The 14023-nt window shown below is 42.4% G+C and overlaps 1 protein-coding gene across 1 annotated transcript in view; it reads left to right on the top strand.

Moving 5' to 3' along the window:
* Positions 1-14023, top strand: part of TECTA (tectorin alpha) — a 43713-nt gene that overhangs the window by 14872 nt on the left and 14818 nt on the right. The window contains exons 6-11 of the mRNA XM_015813735.1: positions 1804-2216; positions 4044-4617; positions 5435-6027; positions 9815-10388; positions 12247-12857; positions 13359-13920. Coding sequence (XP_015669221.1) covers positions 1804-2216; positions 4044-4617; positions 5435-6027; positions 9815-10388; positions 12247-12857; positions 13359-13920 — 3327 coding nt within the window. The remainder of the gene's footprint in view (positions 1-1803; positions 2217-4043; positions 4618-5434; positions 6028-9814; positions 10389-12246; positions 12858-13358; positions 13921-14023) is intronic.

The raw sequence follows: 14023 nt of genomic DNA, 5'->3' as shown, positions 1-14023 counted from the left end.
GTTACGGCAATCTCTATCGACACAACCTGATAGACATTCTATTCTTGCTTTGTTTTATAATGATGGTTACAGGCACAAGCAATACATTATTTTTGTGTGTGCAATAATTAGCTATGTGTAAGACAAAGAGGCAGACACCCATCTCATTAAGAATTACAGTCAAAACCGTTGTGGCTATTGTAAAATATGAAGTCTCCAAAGTTGCACTGTTTGATGTTTAATTAGTGCTAATTCATATGGAAGGAAAAACGAGTCTAAACAGGCAATTAACACCCCTTGAGCCGCAGACGTAACTCACCCATTATTAATAGAATTAAGTTATAGCAACCGCAGCATGCTTGAGATATAATTCATGCTGCATCCACCTGGTTGTTTTTAGAAGCCAGCCAGTTGTTATTTAACTGTGGTCAGTGCCCTGTGATTTAAACATGAGATTTAGTTTTCCAATTTTACATTTAGAGAGAATGCTGGCTAAATTCCTGTGGCTGGGCCAGTGTTTTGCTGCCTGTGGAGGAAAGGAGCCATAGCACATTGAAGCTCTACTGAGGGGAGAAAGTAGAAAACCTTGGATTAAGCTGGACCCCTGATGGATGTGGTTTTCCTGGAAACTGTTCTGATACAACCTTGCCTTTTTCCAAGATGGTTTTCTGACTTCACCAACTAGTTTATAACCTTAGGATTTCTCCCATTCATGCCCTAACCAAGTTGGTCCTTGCTTAAGTTGCCAAGAGCAGCCAAGGTTAGCTAGATCCTGTCACCAACTTTAATACAAAGTTTAGCCTAAAGGAGAGGTGTCCAACTTTGACAATTTTAAGACCCATGGACTTCAACTCCCAGAATTCCTCAGCCAACCATGCTGACTGGGGATTTCTGGGAGTTGAAGTCCACGGGTCTTAAAATTGTCAAGACTGGACACCCCTGGCCTCTAGCCTTGATGGTCACCCCTGCAAGCATTAACAGGTCTGATTTGTTTAGCCGATCTGGTGCGCTGAAGAAATCATACATATATGGGAAATATGATGATGCAAATGCAATGGAGGTAAGATGTGCCTTAATATGCCGATGGTAATGTGTCTTAATATGTCACATTACAGTTTTGTGATCGTACTTCAGATTATAGCTGCTAGTTTCTCAAATACACATCCCACACTGAAAAAAATGCTGTCTGATGCTCTTTGGGACACTTTCCAAGCTTTTAAAGCAGATTATAATAAAAAAGTAGTTAAATCAGGGTTCTCTTGCAGAGTTAATAGCACAGGGCTTAATAGAATAAACCACCCTCCTCTCCTTCGGATGTTTTGGACAACACCTTGTCTCACTGAAGGTATATATGGCAATGATAATGGGAAGTATGATCCAAAATGTTAGACCACCATAGGAAGCCTAAGAGTAACCCTAGTTCTGGTCACTCTGCTTTCACTTTTTGCAAATGTGGATAGACAGCAAATGGGATTGATCAGGGTTCAGTGGACTTGTGAATAGAAATATGAGTCATCACTGTTTCTAGAAGGAATCTAAAATTCCAATCTTTCTTGATTTATCTTCTCATTTATACCTCAGATTCTTGCTTTGAACAGTGAAGATGACCTTGTTCCAAAGGTGCTTTTTCAAAAGGCAGCTGGACTTTGTTTTTCCTCCAAGACATTCTGCTTAGACTTTTCAGATGAGAAGTGAAACATCTTCAAGGAAAAAGAAAAACAGTCCAGTTGCCTTTTGAGAAAGCTCCTTTGGGACAACCATGACCTGGATGACTGAGAATCTCCATAGACATGAAGATGACCTTGATTATATGGTTTGTTCTAGGCCAATTTCTCCGTCAAGGGGAGATCTTCTGGGAAAGCGCCAACTGCTCCACCAAGTGCCGTTGCCTGGATTTCAACAACGAACTCTTCTGCCAGGAGGTGTCCTGTGGCCCTTATGAAATCTGTGAGGCGAAGGATAAATTCTTCCAGTGTGTGTCAATGGAGAGCAGCACCTGTGTGATCTTTGGAGACCCGCACTACCATACCTTCGATGGCTTCCTTTTCCATTTCCAAGGGTCCTGCTCCTACTTGCTTGCCAGGCAGTGTTGGCCAGGATCCAGCTTGCCCTTCTTTAGCGTGGAAGCCAAGAATGAGAATCGTGGTGGTTCTTCTGTCTCCTGGCTGAAGGACATCTCCATTGAGATCTATTCGCACAAAATTGTCATTCCCAAGGGCAGCTTTGGGAAGATTATGGTGAGATTCGCCCTCCCGTACTGAGAGGATTTGTACGTGTTTCACCCTCAGGATGAGCTTGTGGGAACCACAGCTGTAGAGAAAAGTGAATTCTCTATGTCTTTGGGGGATTTTCACAGAAAAAAAAAAATATTCACGCAGGAAAAGGAAGAGCTGTGCCTTCCAGAATTGCTTCACTTGCCCCAGTGATGGGTATGAATATCCCAAAAATCATTGCGAGATGATGTCACGACATCATTCCATTGTCTGGATGTATCTGGAAAGAAATTTTAAAGGGGAAAAAAGCAGCCCTCAGTAAAAACATGCAGCAGTGAGCTAGCTTAGAAAATAGAAGTTTCTGTTCATTTCTGGGATGTTTTGATTATTTTTTTTTTCATCTAATGGCAATAATATGGAAAATGTCACATCACAGAATCAGCTTTTTTCCAACTAATGCCCACCATATAGGTTGGCTTTCATCTTCCATAATCTTCCAGGCAGGCAACCAGGGACATTAGTAAAAACCTATGCTGGAAATAAAATCCAACATAGTTTGAATGGACATTTTCTTGCACACAGTATCCTTTCAAGGTTATTATTTTGGATAATAGAAAAGTGTGCTTGTCATCTTCAGTCTGCCAGAAGTCCAGGTTAATCCCCAGAAATAAGCATCTGCTTAGACAAATCATTCAAGCTGTGATGTCTAGCCAACAATCCCAAGCGGAGAGTGGCTTTAGAGCAATTTTCTAACAGCTGATCCCCAAAAAGTTTGCAAGAAACAATATTTCAATAATTGGGTGTGACATGTTGTGACATTGTTCTTCAATCCTTGGTGCTACATCATATGTTTATGATAGGAAAATTATAGCTACTCTTGGGAGAAACTATGGCTGAGTGCATGTGCTCCATAATTTTGTAATGGTATGTGGGAATGACCTTGAGAAACATGGGGGCGAGTCACAGGCAGGGTGACAGACAGGTAAGAGGCTGCTTAGCCCACAACAGGAATGTGGACATGGCAAACATCTCAGAAGGACCCTCCCTAGTTTCTTGGCTATGAAGGAAACAGAAGAAATGTATTTTCAGATTTGCAAGATTGATGTCAGCCTTCCCAGGTAGACCAGTTAAAAAGCACACTCTGAAGAACCCTGTTTTTATTTATTATAAGTCTATACAACAGAATCATGCAAGTCTGAATGTACGAATTTCCCGCTGTCTCTTTTTAGAGCCTGATAAGTTATGAGGAATCCTTTCTGAGACTTTTTTCTCTGTCTGTTGTTCAGTTGCTGGCTCCCCTTCCTCTTATCTGATCACAACCTCTTATTGGACTTGCCTTGACTGCAGCGCTTCCCATCATCTTCCAAGTTCATACCCACACGCCATTACAAATTCCTTCTACTAGAGCAGGGGTCTGCAAACTTGGCAAGTTTAAGACTTGTGGACTTCAACTCCCAGAATTCCCCAGCCAGTGTGGCTGACTGGGGAATTCTGGGAGTTGAAGTCCACAAGTGTTAAACTTGCCAAGTTTGGAGATCCCTGTACTAGAGGGTCCTGAACCTACTCAATTTCTGTCTGTGGAATTGAGGTCTTGTTTCATTCTCTTTTTTTCCTCCTCTCTGACACAGACATACGTACAGCCTTAGGATTAGACTGAGTGATTCAAAACTTTCTTTATGTTTTTTTTTCTTTTTGCACTACCTCAATAAATATCAGCTGCTTAATTTGTATTGACAGTGATAATTATAGCAGTAGAAGATTCATCTACAATGATAGTAAATAAATCCATTTTTAATCATCTCATTTTGGACAATGATGATGATAAATATTAACTTTATATCCATGTCACAGATAGATGATTTGGTCATGTCTCTGCCTGTCTTCTTGGAACTGGGAGCCATAAAAATCTATCAGAGTGGCATGTCAACCGCTGTGGAAACTGACTTTGGTCTTTTGGTGACATATGATGGCGACCATTATGCTGCCATTTCAGTTCCCGGTTCCTACATTAATGCTACCTGTGGCCTATGTGGGAACTACAACAAGAATCCTGAAGATGACATCCTACGCTCCGATGGGAAACTGGCCACTTCTGTCCTGGATTTGGGAGAAAGCTGGCGGGTTTACCATCCTGAATGGAAGTGCTCGCCAGGCTGCTTAGACAACTGCAGTCTTTGTGACATGGCGATGGAGTCTCTCTACTTCGGTCCCGAGTACTGTGGCTTCATCAACAAAACTGGAGGCCCTTTGTGGGAATGTGGGGCCATTGTCGACCCCACAGCGTTTGTGCACAGCTGTGTGTATGATTTGTGCAGCATCCGTGATAATGGCACAGGAGGACTTTGCCAAGCCATTCAAGCCTATGCCTTGGTTTGCCAGGCCTTAGGGATCCCGATTGGAGACTGGAGGGGGCAGACGGGATGCGGTAAGTCACCAAGCCTTGGCTTTTCAGACAGAAGCAGGCCCAGCAAAATTTCAGGGCTCACCTGCTTCATGCAGGGATTCCAGTCCATCAACTTTTACTTGGTCATCCTGAGTTAGGAAGGAAGGAAGGACGGATATGTAGAAAGGAATCAAACATATGATTATCAGAGGCTAAGGAGAGAAACCAGTTCCTGAGGAGAAGATCTTGGCTATAATTTGACCAAACAGTAGAAATGGCAGGTTTAGTGCCCTTGAATGATGCTTTTGTCCATATTTGAATCACAGAACTCCTGGAAAGAGTAACAATAAAAAGATTTCATAATAGATTATCAGACATGACCTGAGGGACCCTCTCTTAGCCATTCATCTGGTCACTGGTCTGTACCCTTTTAAGCTTTTTTTAAATTGCATCATGGGTAAATTAGACTACAGTTAATGGTGAACAATCTGGTCATAACTTCCTGCCAATATTTCTTTTCCTTCATCACTTTTTGTCTCTGTTTCTTCCTGGTTTGTAGTCCCTTGGAAAAAATACATGTTCAGTAAGCCTCCCTTGATTCAAACTCAACTCTTGGTGACTTCATCCATAATTTTCTTGGCAACTGTGTAGAAGCAACTTGCTGTTGCTACCTAGGGCTTGGGGTTTTTCAGAGGGACTCACATCCAAATAGGAATGAGACACAATCTTGTATAGCTTCTTTCAAGGTCAGCCAAAGTTGACTCGGTGCTACCACCAAGTTGGAGACTCAATATGTCCATCATTCTGAATTGGCAATTGCTGTATCAACCTTATCCACTGTTCTGTTTGTCTTTTTCAGCAACAGCTGTAAACTGCCCAGAATTCAGTCACTACTCCATCTGTACTAGTAGCTGCCCAGCCACCTGCTCGGACTTAACAGCCCCTTTGAACTGCAACCCTCCTTGCACTGAAGGCTGTGAGTGCATTGAAGGCTATGTTCTCAGCACCGACACCTGTGTCCCTGTTCAAGAGTGTGGTTGCGATGTGGATGGCCGCTACCATGCTGTGGGGGAATCCTTCTGGGCTTCTGTGGATTGCACAGTGCAATGCTGGTGTGAAGAAGGAGGAGATGTCAACTGCTTCAATGCCACTTGTCAGGAAGGAGAAGTGTGTACAGTTGAGAAAGGGTATCAAGGGTGTTACCCCAAGCGAGAGACTTTGTGTTTGGTATCTCAGGATCAAGTCCTGCACACTTTTGATGGAGTTGGCTTTGTTTATCCCTTGGACAATTCTTATACCTTGGTAAAAACATGCTCAGACAGGCCCACTTACCTGGAAGTGGACATCAGCAAAAAGAAACCAGACTCAAGTTCTGACTGGCTTCGTACCTTGATGATCCAAGTTGCCAATCAAGATGTTAAGATTGGTGGTGTAGACAACTCTGAAATCAAGGTAGGGATTTTCTGTGGGTGACATGCTCATTGCTCTTAATTGCAGGAAACCATTTTATAGCACAGTCTTGACAAATGTTCATGAGCCAGTTTTATTCAGAGGGAACTTGTTACAAATGTGCAACCATCTGTAGGTTGGAGAACTAAAATAGATCAACTGCTGGCCAAATTATTTTCTTAACCTGGAGGGGAGAGGCAAGTCACTGAAATTGACCAATATAGGAAACTAGCAGATACTGTAAACATATGCATAGCCATCCTTTTTCCCCCAGATGGGAAAGTCTGGAGGATAGTTGATGTAAACCAACAGATAGGAGGGAGGTGACTATCAAATGAACTCAGAAGATGAAGTGCTAACGGAGAAATCAAATTTTGGGAGAGGATGGTGCAGGGAGGATGATTCATGATCAAATGGGGTATTTTGTTGCCCTTCATTGTGTCTGCTACCTGTGCTTCTTTAACCCCGGTGAAAATTCCTTTTGGTTCTTTTTTTCTAACTCTGCAGAGGCAAAGCTTCACATATGTTCAGATGTCTCATTAGCTGCATCTGGTGCTGACATTTTCATGCCACTAGACAGTTGCCTGTCAATTTTAATGCTCATAATGGAAGATACAGGAAGAGTTTAGAGACATGATCAAACAACCTCCATTTGGCTCTGCCCTTGCTGACCATTGAAATAATTGCTTGTGTCTTCAAGTTAGAAGATGTCTTTGCTTCTCGGCTTTCCCCAAATGTGAGATTCTTTGACAGAGACAGAACTTCTCTGATCTTTACAGATGTCCAGCTTTGATTCTCTCCCACTCCCTATCCAAAGGACTAAATCTGAAATGGCTGATAGTTGCAGGAGTACAATTAAAGAACTTTTCAAAGGATGAAACTAGTAGTCCTGCCTACTCTGGTCTGACAGAGCATTGGATTGTGGGCTTTAAAGAGAGATGAGTTTTGATTTGGTCCCCCAGCTTGAAGTCTTCCAAATGGCTGTGGGCTAAAGGTCTTTTGGAAGCTGGGGAGGGGAATCTCTGTGCATCCAGAATATTTCAAATTGAGGAACATTAGCTTGGGCTTTAATAAAGAAAGAATTAAACTCTTCTTGTAGCCTGAAGTCATCTCATTGACTAGAGCTTCTATTTACATAGCCAACAAAATAATGCCAGACTTGATGGGATCAATAACTATTAGACTTGATGGCAGTGGACTGTCTCTGAAGGCCATCTGTTGGGAGCTTAGTGGGCTTCCTTGTACAGTTGGTTGACCGTTATGCATACAGACTTTTGGACTAGTCAGGCCAGGGGTCCAGTCCAGCAGGGGGCAATTTATGTTCTTATGACCTGCAAATTGCATTCATGCAATTATAGCACAGGAAGATTAAGTTTGATCTCTTTTAAGAGATAAAAAGCTTCTCGTAATACAAAAGATGGGAGCTTGATGTGTAAGATCAATAATAAATTGTAATTAAGTTGACAGAATGGAACAACAGTTATATTCACCATGGAAATCCTGATTTTGAGGATTTCCAATCATGAAGAACTATAGCCAGATTCAAGCAAACATGCCATATAGCTTCCCTGCAGACTTTCATCACCATGTTGAGAAAAGTGATGGAGTTGGATATAGAGGATTTGGACTACCTATCTCTACTTTCTCTCTCTGTTTTGGATATCCAAGCATCTGGATAATGGTCTCTTTGTGCAGAATTTCTGATAGAATATGATAAAGGTAAATGAGTGTAAATATACACGGTTGTCCTGCTAGAATCTAGATGGCTATTCTTATAAGCAGCTGGGTCAACATTAATATAGGGTTCCCCTACAATTGATGGAAATGCTTTTCTTTTTGGAAAAATGGTACCATGTGCAATTTGTTTAATATAAATTCATGATTGCCCACTCCTTGTCTTGCAACCTTTGCGAAGTCAATAACGGTGGTGTAGATTACTTGATTCCTCGGGAAAACCAGCAGATCCCCTCCATTGGGGGGGGAAACATGGAACAAGATTGCTTTCCTTAGTTTTGCAACCTCTCAAGAAACTCAGTTCTACTCTTCTAAATGCACAGCCCTGCAGAAATGTTGCTTTCCAGTGGTCTTGTGGGTGACACTGCCACCAGGTGGATAGAAGGGCTTTACAAAAAGGAAGCAACCGACAGCTTATTTTAAACATATCTTCCACGCTAGCAGCACTGCTGAATGTGTCTCCTGGTATGTATGAACATAACACGTGATTCGAAAGCAGAGGAAAGATGTTTTCTATTCTATTGTCTCCTCTTGCCAATCTCATGATGACATTGCATTGTAAGAAAAAAAATAAAAAACAACAATCTTGGATTGTATTTGCTCTAATTGCCAGAATTTTTTTGTGTGTGTGCCTTCCACCCATGTCAATTATGTTTTCTGATCTTTCCAGTAAGTCTGTCTATCTCTACAGCAACTGTTGCTTCTCTCATATGTCTATCAAATCAGCTTTGGGTCTTGTATTTTCTTTTTGAATGGCTGACATCTGAAGTTTTCCTGAGTATCAAAAATCTAGTACTGTCACTCTGGGATAACGGCATGAGTTGAAGGCAAAGCTTGGCTTCCAAGAAGAGCTTGTAATTCCTTTGAGGTAGAGAAATCCATACAGATCATCATCCCAATCCAGTGATCTCCACATAAGTTAGGACTTCAGTTCCAAGGTTCTAGAAGAGCCTTCTGAAATAGTTCTGGATGACATTTTGAGATGATAAACAGCTGTTTTAACTCTATTTACTTTTTTTTACTTTTAATTTAATTTATATGCCGCCCTTCTCCCGACGGGACTCAGGGCAGCGCACAACATATTTAAAACAAAACATAAATACATTCCCCCCCCCGATAAAACCGAATTAAATCAAATTTTAAAGTTGTGTCTCTGTCAAATTGCTAAAAAATAAACCCCATATAAAATCCTCCCTAGGTCAGGTCCGCTTGCTGGAAGAGCCATGTCTTGAGGGCGCGACGGAAAGCGAGGAGATCCGGAATCATCCGGATCTCGGGGGGTAGTTCGTTCCAGAGGGTAGGGGCACCCACAGAGAAGGCCCTCCCCCTGGGGGTCGCCAGCCGACATTGCTTGGCCGACGGCACCCTGAGGAGGCCCACTCTGTGGGAGCGTACCGGTCTGAGGGAGGGGATCTGCGGCAGAAGGCGGTCTCGGAGATAACCGGGTCNCGCACCCGGAGGGCCACTGGCAACCAGTGCAGCTCGCGCAGTAGCGGTGTCACATGGGAGCGACGAGTCCCTCCCAACACCGCCCGCGCGGCCGCATTCTGGACCATTTGAAGCCTCCGGGTGCTCCTCTGAGGGAGCCCCATGTAGAGAGCATTACAGTAGTCCAGGCGGGAGGTGACAAGAGCATGAGTGACTGTGCTTATGCTTAAATTATATGAGTAACTGAAGGCAAAGCTGGGTTTGAAAAGTTATCTGCTATGTAAATATTTGTATTTCAGAAATGAGAACATTTACTCTTAAATTTAATGAAAAATTGCTATATAATGTGAAAAACTTTTTTAGATTCCCAAAGTCTCCTCTCTTAAAAATGTCTTCAAGTCGTGCTTTCTGGGTAGCCCAAATTTAAATACCGTTCAGCTTATGTTTGTCAGAAAACTTCAGCTGTAGACATACAATTTATCTCCACATGAAGTGTGCTTTCTTGTTGACTTCCATTGCTCAATTCTGCTGATGCCTCACTAATCAAAGGAAGAACAGGAAGATACCATGGGATTCTTTAGTTTCTTCATTCATTTGTTGCCTCTTCTTTTCCTTTTTTCCTTTGCAGGTGAATGGATATGAGGCAGAGCTTCCATATTTCCATCCTTCTGGGCAACTAGAAATCTACCGAAGTAAAAATGGGACAGTTGTTGAATTGGATGGACTCATCCATATCCACTACTCAGACTTGGGTATCTTGGAGATACGTCTCTCCACCACATATTTCAACTGTACTGGAGGCCTCTGTGGCTATTTCAATGGAAACAGCAGTGATGAATTCTGCTTTCCCAATGGGAAATGCACAGATAACCTGGTGGTTTTTCTGGATAGCTGGACAACTTTCAATGAGATCTGTAATGGGGAATGTGGTGACCTTCTCAAGGCCTGCAACAATGATTCAGAGCTTCTGAAAGACTATCGCAGCCGCTCCAAATGTGGAGTCATCAATGACCCCACAAACAGCTCGTTCCTGGAGTGCCACTCTGTGGTGAACGTGTCCACATATTACAGGACCTGCCTTTTCCGTCTGTGCCAAAGTGGAGGAAACGAGTCAGAGCTCTGTGACTCGGTAGCTCGCTATTCCAGCGCATGTAAGAACGCAGAAGTGGACATTGGCCAGTGGAGAAGCTTAAGCTTTTGCCGTAAGTTGGGGAGTGGGGGAGATATATATCTTCATCTTGTTTCCTATAGGAAGTTAAGCTGTTTGAGTATTGGTCAACATCATGGACCCTTTAGGTCAAAAGACCCTAAGACTTCGATGTTATTAAATAACAACAATAATCATTCTCAGTCTAATGGGATTCCCGTGTTATATAGATTAGGACTGAATCCACTAAAAGACTTCTGGGCATTCATGGGAGTTTTCTAAGTCTTATGCTCAAAAAGCATAAGGTTTGTGAAGCCATTAATGGAAATTAGAAACACAAATCTTAGAAACACTTGCTTAGGTATACAAAAGTCTACAGTTGGTCCTTAGAATGGTGGCCTTTGACCCAAGAGTCAGTGTTTCATGCTGTCAGATTTCAGGACATGGCTATAAGTCTCTGTTTTTTCAAAAACGTAATTTCATATTCAGGCACTAGTCAACGCAAGAAACATAAGGGTAGGTAGTGCTAAATAAGTCACTTTACTAAAGACAAGGAAGTCACACATAAACAGACATTCCTGATGCAGAATGCAGGAATCAAGGGATATGGGACTTAAGGAGTAACAACAGAGGATAACTAAAATGTGAGAAGGAAGAATTCTTTGTTTTGATCAGCTGGGATAATATGTTTGCTGCCAGTGATACAGATATGATAATATGAAGGAAAGATTTAAAATAACATCTTGCAAAAGCAGAAATAAGTATGGAAATTAAATTAAGTTGAAGAAAATGTAAGCAATCGAATACAATGATCCAACAGATCATGACTTTTGTAGAGACCCAAGTCCAGGAACTTAATCTTAAAGGAGTAATAAGAGGCATATTAATTAGGGGCTCCTTTAAAATGGAATATGCAAAAGTTTGCTTCTCCCCACCCCAGAAATCTGATATGTAAGAAGAAAATTCCTAGATCAGCACAAAATTCTCATTGTGCATCTCACAATGGTCCATAAAACTCACAAGTCCAGCATAGAGGCAGTGACTTTCTCTATTCTTTGTACCTGACAGCTGGGTTTAAATTTATACTTTAGTGGGGGGAAACTTCATTAGTAACAAAGGATGAGCCTCGTGGCTGTAAATGAAATTAAAAGGTTTATCGATAAGCAATGAAAAATAAAGCCATCACGGTGCAAATTTAAAGCTGCAAGGAAATTTCATTGAGGTTAAGGCAGTGTAATGTAGTACAATGTATAATCAATGCGAGAAGAGTAATAAACACAGAAGGGCAGGGTTAAGAAAAAACTAAAACGCCTTTCAGCTGTTTGAATAAGTATTCGATAAACCAATAATAAAGCAAGTTGAATTTTTTAAAAATCATGCCAGCATATTGACAAATCTCACACTGTATCTTCTGTAAGGATAAATAATAAAACTCCTTCCCTCCATCTCCCTGCTATTCAAAGATGTAATATATTAAGGGAAAGAATAATTTGTAACAATCAAACAATCAATCCTATTTCTCACTTTGTGGAAGTCCTTCTCTATAAATATCAGATTGTTCATTTCACAACCATCTGTAGATCTAATATGATCACCCTTCCTGTCTTCCTCTCAACCTGGTTGGGAATCTCTGTATGGGATGAGAGGTTAAATATGGGTTCTCCTGATTCTAGGGGTGTCTGTGACAGATGTCAAGATGGTAGTTTGGGACCTCCTGACCAAAGTTAGGAGACCAAAGTCCTAACTCTTTTTAAGTGTGTTATGCAAAATAAGGACAGAGCTTTGATTGTGCAAATGGCTACCATCTTGAAATACCTCTATGAACGCATCTGCTTGACTCAGGTCAAGGTGTCTGCTGCCTCATCCAGAAAATGGCTTCCATCTGACCACTGACTCCCTTCCTTTTCTTCCAGCTCTTGCCTGTCCTGAGAACAGTCACTTTGAGGAATGCATGTCCTGCTCTGAATCCTGTGACACCCTGAGCATGGGGCCTGTGTGCCTAGACAGTTGTGTGGAGGGCTGCCAGTGTGACAAAGGCTTTGTGCTCCGGGGCACCCAGTGCATTCTCCGTAGCGACTGCGGCTGCAGCTTTGAGGGCCACCAGCTCGCCACCAACCAGTCCTTCTGGATGGACATTGATTGTCAGTACTTCTGCTACTGCAATGGCTCTGACAACAGTGTGCGCTGTGAGAACCTCCCTTGCAAAGAGGACGAATATTGCCTGGAGGAGAGTGGACTATATTATTGTCAGGCCCGCACAGATGCCTCCTGCATCATTTCTGGCTACAGCCATTACTTGACCTTCGATGGATTTGCATTTGACTTTCAGAGCAGTTGTCCTTTGGTCCTTTGTACAACTATTGACCGCCAGAGGTCAGAGAAGTCAGATATTTTCCCTGAGTTTACAGTTGTTGCCAAGAATGAGGATCGGGACCCTTCTCTGGCTCTGTGGGTGAAGCAGGTGGAAGTGGAAGTTTTCAGCTACAGCATTGTGATCCATCGAGCCTACAAACATACTGTGCTTGTAAGCCAATAGAGACTTCTTTCCTCCATTGCCTTAATCAGGATAAGAGGTTGAAACCACCCCAAACCAGTTAATTTGGGGGTTTTATGTGTGAAGATAGAAAATCCACCAGGTTGAAGTTGACTTTATGGCCTCCTCTTGACTATGTCCATGTCTGTAATTTTCTGTTTGTTATTATCTTCTAATGGGTTTTCTTTTTAACTTTTCTGTCTAGTCTTAGTTTTCCCAGTGGCATTTTTTCTTGGTATTAATCAGGTCTGACCTTGCTTGGTTGTCCAGGATCAGCTAGGTGTCCAAGTGCTGCAAACTGAGCTGGATTTTTAACCTGACTGTGAGAAAATCCTGCAGAGATATGGAGACCTTACCAAAAAAAAATATGTAGTAAGCTTCTCATGTGGAGTGAGAGTTTAAACCTGGATTTCCTAGATCAGCTGGTCTTTTTTTGAAGCGTGCCTCCTTCAACTGCCCTCTTTCACTGACTTTCCTTGCATCTTTTTGCAGATCAACAAGGAGCGTCTTTACCTGCCTTTGAAGCTGGGCCAAGGGAAGGTCAACATATTCACCTTCGGCTTCCACATCGTTATAGAGACTGATTTTGGGCTGAAGGTGGTATATGACTGGAGGACCTTCCTCTCTATCACGATTCCACGGAGCCTCCAAAATAGCACATATGGCCTTTGCGGGAGATACAATGGCAGCCCTGATGATGACCTTCAGACCTCTGGTGGCCTTGTTGTCTCCAGCATTAATGAGTTTGGCCACAGCTGGGCCAAGCGGGACCCCTTTTGCCAGGCTGGCTGTGGCGATAGGTGCCCAACTTGTCGTAAGGTAGAAGGCTTCTGGAAGCCTCAGCAGCTGTGCAGTTTGATTCCTAGCAAGAGCGGTGTCTTCTCCAGGTGCCACAGTAAGGTCAACCCAGCCTTCTTCTATAAAAACTGCTTATTTGACACCTGCATTGATGGCGGAGCAGTGCAGACAGCTTGTAGCTGGCTGCAAAATTATGCCAGCACTTGCCAAACCCAGGGGATAGCAGTCACTGGCTGGAGGAACTTCACCTCATGCTGTGAGTAGAACTTTCTTTCTTCTTCTTCTTCTTCTTCTTCTTCTTCTTCTTCTTCTTCTTCTTCTTCTTCTTCTTCTTCTTCTTCTTCTTCTTCTTCTTCTTC

This window comes from Protobothrops mucrosquamatus, unplaced genomic scaffold (assembly GCF_001527695.2).
Source record: "Protobothrops mucrosquamatus isolate PMUCROS unplaced genomic scaffold, P.Mucros_1.0 scaffold186, whole genome shotgun sequence".
Classification (NCBI taxonomy): Eukaryota; Metazoa; Chordata; class Lepidosauria; order Squamata; family Viperidae; genus Protobothrops; species Protobothrops mucrosquamatus.
Note: the sequence above shows the minus strand (reverse complement) of the source record. Positions and strands in the feature narration are given on the sequence as shown.